This window comes from Pundamilia nyererei, unplaced genomic scaffold (genome assembly GCF_000239375.1).
Source record: "Pundamilia nyererei isolate P.nyererei 1_Seehausen unplaced genomic scaffold, PunNye1.0 scaffold00075, whole genome shotgun sequence".
Lineage (NCBI taxonomy): Eukaryota > Metazoa > Chordata > Actinopteri > Cichliformes > Cichlidae > Pundamilia > Pundamilia nyererei.
Window position 1 is genome coordinate 795,195 of NW_005187476.1, and position 10,995 is coordinate 806,189.

General features: G+C 43.8%; 1 protein-coding gene across 6 annotated transcripts in view; it reads right to left on the bottom strand.

Annotated features, from left to right (window-relative positions):
- Window positions 1-1,091: 1,091 nt before the first annotated feature.
- The window catches only part of elf2b (E74-like factor 2b (ets domain transcription factor)), a 19,823-nt gene continuing 9,919 nt past the window's right edge, over window positions 1,092-10,995 (bottom strand). For 2 of the 6 annotated variants that reach the window (XM_013911934.1, XM_013911933.1), the window contains exons 4-10: window positions 5,345-5,458; window positions 5,037-5,225; window positions 4,629-4,724; window positions 4,024-4,219; window positions 3,360-3,761; window positions 3,098-3,275; window positions 1,092-2,949 (exon numbers count right to left, since the gene is read on the bottom strand). In XM_013911934.1, coding sequence (XP_013767388.1) covers window positions 2,383-2,949; window positions 3,098-3,275; window positions 3,360-3,761; window positions 4,024-4,219; window positions 4,629-4,724; window positions 5,037-5,225; window positions 5,345-5,458 — 1,742 coding nt within the window. In that variant the 3' untranslated portion in view covers window positions 1,092-2,382. Of the gene's footprint in view, window positions 2,950-3,097; window positions 3,276-3,359; window positions 3,762-4,023; window positions 4,220-4,628; window positions 4,725-5,036; window positions 5,226-5,344; window positions 5,459-9,000; window positions 9,194-10,995 lie in introns of those variants that run through there. The other 4 variants (XM_005737360.2, XM_013911937.1, XM_013911936.1 and 1 more) reach the window with 4 other exon arrangements.

The window sequence follows — 10,995 nt, forward strand, 5'->3', positions numbered from 1 at the left end:
TGTGTTCAGCTTTGTGCTGATAAACATAAAGTAGCTCGGGATATTAAAAATGTAATTTATTGCTCAACTTTAACATCTACCTGCACCGCAGCTCAGCAGAAACAGAGTCACCTCAAGCCTCTTTATTTTGTAAGGTATACAGAAACTCCAACAATCAGATGACCCTCTATGACCAAGCACTTTACAAAACTGGGAAGGAAAAACTCCCTTTTACTAGGAACCGGTCGGCCACAACCAGTTAAGGGGGAGGGGAGGGGGAGGGACAAAGACGCGCTGTGGAAGAGAGCCAGAGATTAACAATAACTAATGATGCACTCAGCGCATCAGGGGAAGCCCCCAAAACCCTAGAGCTATCACAGCGCAACCAGGGAACATTCAGGGTCACCTGATCCATCCCTAATTAAGCTTTGACAAAAAGGTCTCCCGATTCCAAACTGGAAGCTGCTTCCACAGAAGACAGGCCTGAAAGCTGACGGCTCTGCCTCCCATTCTACTTGTAAATACCCTGTGAACCACAAGTAAACCAGCAGTCACAGAGCAACGTTCATAAATGAATGCATGAACTAGTTTTGCAGCATCACTCAGACAGCTTCTAATTAGATATTGCGCAAACGCAAGAAAACAAAGTGCTACAAATGCGTTGAAGAACGTATCCTGGTCACGGTGACTCGATTCCTCAAAGTGCTATTGGAGGACAAGGTGAGGCCATCCAGAGCCAGGGGGCCAATTCTCCCTCTGTGGTGTTTGGCTTTTCTCGGGGAGCTCCGGTTTCTCACACTACTGAAAAACAAGATTAACGCCGCCTGCCTGAGACATTTGAGTGCCTCACTTCTTGATTAAACAAAAAAACAACAACAGACAGCAGCCTCTGTGAACCGTTTGACTCTCTGTACAAAGTCTCTCTGCCATCTTTAGCTTGAGCTGAGCTAAACTGAGTAGACGGGAGGGAAAACTGCTCTGTAAAAGAACAGCGTTACCTATTTTATCCTGATTATCTTGTTTCATAATCATTTAAACCCAAACTCTTAATCTCCCAGCTCCAACATAAATGAACAAAAAATAAATAAGTGATGCAGGGACAGCCGTCAGGTTTCAAATGTCTTTATATTTCAGTAAAATCTACTTTAATACACTTTGAAACAAGAGTACAACAAAATAGAATATACTTCAAATGTTGAATATACAAACAGTTCAGTCTGAACACAAACTTCTCTGTCTCTTCTTCTTCTTCCCTCTTTTCAGATTAAAAAAAATGAAATGCAGGAGCCTCGTTTTAAGCTGGAAGTAAAGTGACCTGGGATCCACAGTGAGCCATCTTTGCATAAACTTGATTAATTTCTTTCTTGCTTCTACAGACATTCCCATTTTCAGATGTGGCAGCATGCATCGGCTCAGTCGCGTTTTTTTGCATGCAGCCTGACTGCAGGGTCACAAAAATGTTCCAAAATTAAAAGAAAAGGAGCAGCCAAGATCCTTTCTAGCCACATCCTCAGATGTGCTGTGAGCAGTCTGGCCTGTCAGATTCAACCTGCGTGAGCGTTAAAACAGCCAAATGGAGGCGGAAGAACCAGTAGAAAGAAAAATTAGTTTCCCTAGTTTCAATAATACTGTGCTTGGTACAAGGTATCAAAACACAAAGAAAACAAAACAACAGCTTACCGTTCAGACATCACATGAAGAAGAAAATTAAAATCTAAGGCTGTTCTGTTAACATTAGCTCCGTAAACTGTATAGCAGACATATTTATATTTATGTACATACATGACCGTGTTCTGTCTGATATCGCTCCTCGTGGGAACGCCTCTTCCTCTCACTCTCATAGCACCACCTACACTTGATCGGCACAGTGATATCATAATAATATTAATAAAAAAACTAATTGCTGGTTTTAACGTTTGTCTCTACAAAAGCTGCATTACACCCCAGCCCCATCCTCCGGGTCCTCTTGAATGTGACGGTTCACATTTTGCTTTTTGATTATTTGCTTTCATTTGTGTTCGTAGTGTTTCGCTTTTTCCCCCCAGATTTCAAGTCAGTGACGGTGAAAGATTTCCAAAGCTTAAACTGTAGTGATCAAAAGTTGGTCCCTTTTCCCAACACATCCCTTTCCTTCAAGTCTGTTTTCCTATGTCGGAGAGGTTTCTGTGCGGCTCTGAGACAGTCCGGATTAGTTCTAGGCAGCAACATGGAAGATGTGAAGACGGGCTCAGGAAGAAAAGACACACAAAAGAAAAAGAAAAAAAAAAAAGGTGGGGGGGGGGAGACGACTTCTGGGCATCTTTAAAGTCTCACAGACTGCTGCTGGTTATTACAAAGAAAAGTAGAAATGACTTCAGAAATGTACAAACGAGCACGCTCTGGCAGAGGAGACACGGACGCACTTCAACACTCGGGCTCTTCTGTCTTCATCGCCACGTCGGCCGAGTCCATTGGCTCCGATTTGACGCTCTGGGCCATTTTTGGATTCGCCTGATTCTGCTGGATCGGCACCTGCACGGCCTGTACCTGGACGCCGGCGGCCTTCAGCTTCTCCATCGCTCCACCTCCTATGACCAGCTCTGAGCCATTGATGACACCGCTAATGATACGAGGCTGCGCCGCCACCGCCTGGTTGGCCGCAGACACAGTCACCACGCCCGCCCCGCTGCCCGGCTGCGAAACCACCAGAGTCTGTTGCTGCGCCTGCGTCGGCACGGTGAGTCTCATCACTTGCGTTCCTGGCGCGACGTTGACGGGCGTGAGGGCGCGGACAGTCAGGGGGCTCCCGAGGAGGCTGATGCCCGCCGGCGAGGCCCCGACACCGGGCTTGTTTGTGCCCGTGGAGGTCTGGATCTGACACTGAGCCAGCTGGTGGGCTGGGATGGTGATGATCTTGGCGAGCTGGACAGTGATCTTGTCTCCGTTCTCCGCAGTGGCTGGCACCATGGTGGGGATGGTCTGGATCACGACCTGATGAAAAGAAGCATCATCAGTTCATCTTTTCAGTGCTGCGCAGTGACTCAACCGTTTCATCACCAAAACAAACTTAATTACTCAGAGTTATAAACACATTTCTAAACTTGGTTTTGCATCATTTTCGATTTTTGCTTTTGCACACCTTCTGCTGGGAGTTGGCGTTTCCGGCAGCGGCGGCGATAGCCGAGGTGCTGGTGAGCAGAGTGGTTTGGCCGGCTGCTGCTGTTGTTCCCGCGGGCTGCTGCATGGCGACTGTGGAGATCTTCTGACCCAGTGATGTTGTCATGACTACCGGCACCTGCATAGCCACCCGGACCGTCCTGCAGGAGAGACAGAGTCAGAAGGGTAAAGATCCGCATGAGCAAAGACGCCACATAGTGAACATCTGCGTGCAGGGGCCTCACCTCGCCCCTGTGGCGTTCGGGATGATTGCCGCGTGGGACTGCTGTTTCTGGTTCCCGTCCGACGCCGCTGAGACCGTCACTATTCTTCCCGCCGTCACTGCTCCTCCTGCTGCTGGCTTGCTACCTGTGGCCACTGGAGTGTGGACGACGTTGGTTTTGTTAGCGCCCCGCAAGATGTTGGGCTTCTTGGAGGATGACAGCTCGGTGGCGTGGAGCAGCATGTCTGACGGCGGAGGCACGCGCTCGTAGGACGCCGCTGTGTCTGAGCCGATCAGGTCCTCTGGAGCAGGAAGCTCCGCCTTATCGTCGTCAATGATGACGATGTTTTTGGGCATCTCTTTGAACTGGTAAACCAGCCGCTGGCCCTCCACCTTGGCGAGGATGCCGCGCTGGTAGTAATATCTGAAGAAAAGGCATCAGAACATAAGATGCTGCTTTCAAAGAAAATAAAAATGAAATGTCAGCAGAGGACTGGAAATCAGCCTCTGTAAAGTCTAGCAAGGTAATCCTAAAGAGACGGAGCTATTTTTGTTTATCAAACCTCTACTGTTGCCTTTATCGCTGCCAAATTTAAAGTGTTTATTGGATCATAAAGATGTAAAATACTTTGTTTCTTTCAAAAATGTAACACATCCGATTATAATCCCAGATAGGGACAGCCTACCTGAGTGCCCGCCCCATCGTCTCATAGTTCATGTCTGGTTTGTTCTTGTGCTTGCCCCACAGCTTGGACACGGCCTTTGAGTCAACCAGCTTGAAGATGCCCTTCTCCCTCTGGGTCCACTTTATGTATCTGGGACAGGTGTTTTTGTCCTGGAGGAGGTCCAGCAGGAATTCCCAAAGGTAGGTGGTGCTCCCTGCTGGAAATCAAAGATAATTAACATCTGTACTCAGTGTATTCATGCAGCGCTGCTGGACTGCTTTGTAAAAATGCTCCACAATTATTCTTCAAATGAGGAAACCGAACTTAAAAACATGAAACGTTGAGGTTTTCTCTGTAACATGACTCAGTCTTCACCTGGCTGTACAAAGCATTCTGAGGTGACTGCTGCTGAGAGTTAAGCACTGAGCACTGTATGAATAAAACTGAACCAAAGTCTAGTTCATGAAGGAGAAAAGCTGACTGAAAGGTCATATTAATGTTTAAAGCATGTTGACTGATTCATGAAATAAAAGTACGAGTTTCCGACAGCTGCAGGCACAGTGAATTTCTGTCTATGTTAACCAGAAAGCAGCATTTTTTTTGTGTGGAAGAGCTAAAATGGATACCTCGGATACCTTTTCCTTCTCTTGGTTTCTTCTTGATGCCAACGTCCGGTGAGCCGTTGGAAATGGCTGACTGATGCGTCTTCGGCTTCCGTCCAGCTGGGAAGGGAAACATTTGAAAGAAGTCAGTTGTGAGACCGAGGTGTGACCCCCTCGGATAAATTGACCACTAGATGGTGCTCTTGGATAAAGTCACTGAGCATAATTACAAGGTTCTGGTTTTGGATTTACAACTTGGCATCAGTGCTTCCAGATGTTTTGCATTTAAATCTTGGCTTAAAACACTGAATATTTTCCTTTTTCCCCAAAGTTTAACAAGCCCCCAGAAAGTTAAAGATATCAAATTAACATTTTGGGCTCTGGCTTCCTCCACATAACAGATAAGTTAACTTCCAGCTCTTTTAAGTCTACCTCGCTTCTTTCTGACTGGCTCGTGGTCGGGTTCTGGCTCCGGATCGTCCATAACCGTAGCCATATCCTCATCCTCCTCCTCACAACATTCCTCTGTTGATATCTCCACCTCGGACTCTGTGATCATGTCAGGCCGCATGGCAGCGTGGAGGAAGTCTTGTGTCGCTCCACTTTGTGGAAGGAACGCTTCTGCACAGAGGAATCATCACAGGGTTGATGAGGATCTACTAGACTGGCCAGCAGTTATGCTAACTGAGCATATAAACCTGAGCGGTGGTCCACTAACAGTGTATCTGTGTGTGTGTTACCTGGGCTGTGGTCTTCTTTGAGGCTGGAGGGCGAATCCATGCGTAGCAGAGCCTCTGCAGCCTCAATTGTTTTGTCAGAGCAGTGGACATTGGTGCCGTGAACAGAAGCCTCCACTGCGACAAACAGAAGACACGAAAACAGTCAGCAAACACTCGCCTGGACTTTTAACAGTTAGTGTTTTTCTTCTTTATTAAGCATGAGATCTCATCAATCTACTTCTTTTACATTTGAAGGAAAATATTAAGACATTTTTAATCTAAACAGATATGATACGTTAATGAGTTTTAAATAACTGAGATTGCCTTCTAGCTGCCGTCTGCAGAGTGGAGAACAGCAGCAATCCTAAAGTGGGGGTTCTCCTGGACAAACAATAAACATCTGGCACCCCCTAAAGGAAACCACCAGTATTGCAATACAAGTATTTTGACATTCTGAGTTCATAATTTCACCAATTTTGCCTGAAATGCAGCTTCAAACCATGACAGAGCCTCCACTGTGTTCTACAGATGGCTGTAGATACTGTTGTGCCTCGCTCCTGACAGCTTCCATACACACTTATCATCATTTATGCTGATTTCCCCCCCCCCCATGTTTCTTAACCACAGATCTTCAGATACTGTTCATCTGCTGCAGATAGTTTTTAGGCCTCATACATCTTTTTTTTCCTCAGATTTTGCACATCACACATGCTAATTTCAGCTAAGAGCTCTTTGGGAATCGTCTTTTTGATGCAAAAATATAATTTTATGCCTGTCAAACTGTTCTATTTTACTCAGATTCGTTTAAAGAAATGTGGAAAATGATGTTTTTCCAACAGGTTGCTTGTAATAATGCGTGTAACGATGCAATTTAAAATTTGTTCTAAGCTGTTATGTGTTCATCCATTGGTTAGGGGACTTTTTTTATGCTTGCCTGATTCATAGTTCAGGGTTGAATACTTCGACAAAATGGTCAGGTACAAGTACTGGACTGAAAATAAGTAAAAAAAGCAGCAAATGTCCAAACAAAAACTTTGTAAGACCTTCATTAACCAACTACTGCTCAAAACCACTGTAAGAATTCCCAAGTCTTGTAATCAACATGTAAAGAAATAACATGCGACTCAAGACTTATGCACAGTACTTGATTTCCAGTTCACTCCCTACCTGCTGGATCATTATGGTGTCACAGTACAGTACAATACAATGCTGCAATATAGTGACATCAAAAAGGTGTATTTCTATCTATATGCAAATAGGGACCATCTTAAGCTTGAACAGCACAAATTTTGCACTGTTTTACAATAATTAATGTGATTAATCAATGTTTTGTTTATGATATATAATTTAGTCATTTGGATGAATTACTGAAGGATACTAAGATCAGACATTATGAACTCAATGAACTCACACTGTCAGCACAAAGACCACATACAAAGTAGACACCCAAAAATGTTTTAATTTCAATTCTTTCACCCCTTTTATATTTTTTTTTCTCCTCTTCATAGGTTTTTTTGGCATGTATGATTTCCCCTTTGAAATGTTTTTGTCTTATTCACTCTTCCCACATAAATTAAAACTAGAAACATTCGTCACTTACATTTACATTTAATTGTCACGTATATATTGTATTAAAACGTTTTGGCTTCCCATAATTAAGCAAAAAATTTTGTCTACACAATTTAGCATGAGCAGACAAAATACTTGTGTTGACTTATACGCAATTTCCCAATAATTATGGCTGTTTGTTAAGCAAAAACAGAAGCCTGGGTAAACTAAAACCTGCTCACAGAATTTTTTTGTTTTGTTTTTAAATCTGGTGATTTTTCTTTAGTTGAAGATCTAAACCTCTCTGAAGACCAATTTTTTACATGAAGGAAAAACTCAATTTTCTTGCATATAAAGCCCAAACTCACTTCCTGCAAAGCTGGGTGTTTAATTCAATATGTTAACAATCAAACTATTGACCCACTCAGACGTGAGCAGCCCTCCTGTTTTATTCAAAAACAGGATACAGCCGCTGTCAGGGAAACTGTACGTGGACCTGTCTGAGGGAGCTCTGAGAAGGCACCCAGGAGCACCTGCTGTCGTTGTCAATCACCGGTGGGAAACACAAGATCCCATTACACCCTGCCCTATCCATGTTTGGCTATCTTGCTGAGGCAATGGGCACTGTGTCGAGGACAGAAATAGGCTATATTTAGGCTGTCCCACTCATTCACAAGCAAACAGGACACACTGCAGAGGTCCTGTGGCCTGCAGAGTCGCCCTTGAAAGTAAGCAGAGGTGCTGCAGTAAGGCCACCGAAAGGGTTGAGTTCAAACAGCTGCAGATGTGCCTGACCAACATGTCAAAATCTGAATTATCAGGGTTATAACTCATGTCTGATTATCCAATAAAAATTGCAAAATTGTTCAGTTTATTAGAATAATTATTTAAGTGTAAGCAAAATTACAATATATAAAGTTGGGAAAATCTCTCATTCACATTTACAGCTCGGTAACGGGGCCAAGAACAGCAGCAAGTCCGACAAAAAGTAGTGCTGCCCGTGATGACTTCCGTGTTTACACTCCTCACCCGTTCCCTCCAGTTCTCCTCGAAGAGGCACACAAATCCTCCTGTCACTCAACACTCGCTTTGCCTCCTATTGGCTGTCGCTCAGTTCAAGAGCCTGCCCCCAGACGCATCTGATTGGACTGCTGCTTACGTTCGGAAGCAGCGCGCGCACTACAGGACTAACGGACGAGTCAATCAAACACACGCCCCGCCCCCTCACATAAACAATGCTTCCGCCATCGAAATATTAGAAAAAAATACTTTGACATTAAAATTAAACAGAGGCGGAAACAAACACGGCGTTTAAGCGATAAAAGCCCGTTATTCAAAATCAGGAAACACGTAGGTGAAGAGAGTTTGTAGCTGGAAAGCTGAAGCCAACAACAAACGGCTACAAGGAAGAAAGCGCGTGAGCCAGGCCGTCCCACGCGCCTGCACAGCGGCTCCACAGGACGGTAACGGAAACCGTGAAACAAACAAACACACACACCAAAACCCGAGACCCAGAGGGTGCCACCGTGAGCCGATCACACATTAATCCACAAACATGACACAGGACGGCGCCTCACTCCCCGGAGCTGCTAATCAAGGATCAGCCTGCAGATTATTCAGGCTAAACTGACCCGAAACCGAAGCCAGCCGCAGTCAAACACCAAAACAAACGGCCATAAAAACGATCATAGGGAATATTTAACTGTGCACGCGTCGTTGATGCTGGTAAAAATAAACCCACATGTCCTTCCGACTCAGACAGCGTGGCAAAGACGTAGGAAAGACAACATCTCCACACTTCCTGGTTGTGCAGCCGAGCTGCAGACCGTTATTCTACACCACGCCGAGGGCAGAAAAAACTCCTCCCGCGTGCAAAACACCACTCATGCACGTAACTCTCCACCTGTACACACCACCGCATCCAACTGAAGTTTCCCTCCTTATAAACCGGCTCCGATTAAACCGTGTGGCGACGCCATGCAGGTTGCTAACCAAGGTGATCACTTCCTGATTGCCCTCCATTACTTCACCGCACTTCTTCTCAGCGGACGGCGGCGCAGCGGACGCACTTAAAAACAACAACCGCGCGCAGCTCAGATCGAAGCCGCGAGTGCGAAAAATTACGTTACCGGCTCTGATGAGTAGATCGAGTTGGTTTGCGTGCCCCTCATGCTGCGAAGTCGCCATGTTTTCCCCCTCGCTGCAGATTCACATTGACTCCTCACTGAATTGTATGGGAAGCTACTAGTTCAGATCACTCCGCCGCTAATGGGAAATCTCTTCGTATTGAACGCGACGCGTCACAGCGCCAGCAAAGGTACCCATCCGCCACCAACACAGGAAATCCTTCCGTCGACCTCCCCTTCTTGCGTAGTGAGCACGTCAAATAAAAGCTGCACCGTTTTTTAAAATAAGCTCACCGTTTTCACATCGCTGAAGCAAACTGACACGGATTTTTACTGTGAGTCTCTTAAAAAAGCATGTCAGTATAAGACCCAGCACTTAAAAAAATGCTTTAAAGGTCTAATAAAATACAATTAAATAAGTATTATTTTGGTGACCAGTAAAGTTCTGCTACTGATATATGTTATATAAATATTTAAGCAACGTTTCTCATGTATCTTACATGAGATACATGAGGGGGGGGGGGGGTGTCAAGATCTCTGTCTAAATAAATAAGTAAATCTGGGTAAATTCCCAGATGATTAAACATGCAACTATTTTGCTGGTGATAACTGAAATGAGTAAAGAAAATCAACAGCCTATTTATGCAAGATAATTCATAATTTTATTGGGGGGGGGGGGGATATTGTTTTGGTGTGATTTTGGGGGGGGTCATAACCCCCCTAACCCCCCCGGAAATTACACCCCTGGAGCTGGAAAGTATTTATCATTGTTTTATTTATTTTGTCATATTACCATTTTACTAACTTAACTTTGACTATCTGTAATACATATAGATACATATTCATGCATGTGCTTACAGGTCATGGCACATAACAATGCCACAGGAGGGCAGAGCAGCACTGTTTTTAAATATATGACAGCATTTTGAACTGAAATACAATATATACACACAAGGGAATGTGGCTTAATAAGAAATAAACTTGCTTTGTGAGGATTAAAATAATGAACTTATGCAAACTAAATTAGGATTGGTCAACTTAAAAGAGCTAGTGGAAAAATAAAGAAGATCAAATCTGCCATATGTTGCGACTTAACATCTTATATTTATACAATTATGTTAAAACTTATTTATTGATGAATGTCAGTGAGCTTAATTGTGATTCAGTGGTTTCTGAGACGACTAAGAGAAATAAACTACCTGATGATGATGCTACACATGAAGCAAAAAGTATGAAGTATTCACCTGATCGAAAAACCTGTATGTCTAAATTGATTGGATGTCTTTCTCTTCTTGTACAAGCTTCAAAGCCTGATTTCAAGCATGGAGCTCCAGGCCTATTTACACACGTGTGTATGAAGGTGAGCTGGATTGAAACGCTGCAATTTAATAAATCTATTATCTTTGTGGGAGTTCATTTTAAATCACATACTTTACAACTTAAGTAAAATTGAGACATGGAGTTTGGTAAAGCAAAGGTTAAATACTCACACATGAACTACTGCACTAACACCTAGTGTGGTAGGAGGACACCTATGCAAGTCAGGCTTTGAAAAGTATTTATGTCTCTTTGGGATTAAAAATAAATCATTTAAAGGCGGGCACGGCTCATTTTAAAGGAGGATCTCACTGAAAAACTGCAAAACAAATGGAATTGTGTTGAGGATATTCTGCGCTCCACCAAACCAAGTGTGCAGTGAGTTCATTAATCATTTTCTACACCTTGAGGAAATGCCTCTCCTGTTTTGTGCACTTGGTAATCTAACCAAACTAAAGTCTGAGCCATGAAACAATTGCAAGAAAACCTTCTGAGCAAATGAAGGGAAAAAAAGAAAGAAAGAATAATTTGCATATATGAGTTTACTACATCATCAGATTTACTACATCAGGTATTTTTTGTGTAGCTGGCAAAAGTTTTCCCGGTTTATTAATTATATCAGACTGCCTCTTACATGTCTTCAATGCATCATCTTAAATGTGAACTCAACAGGTTTCTTAC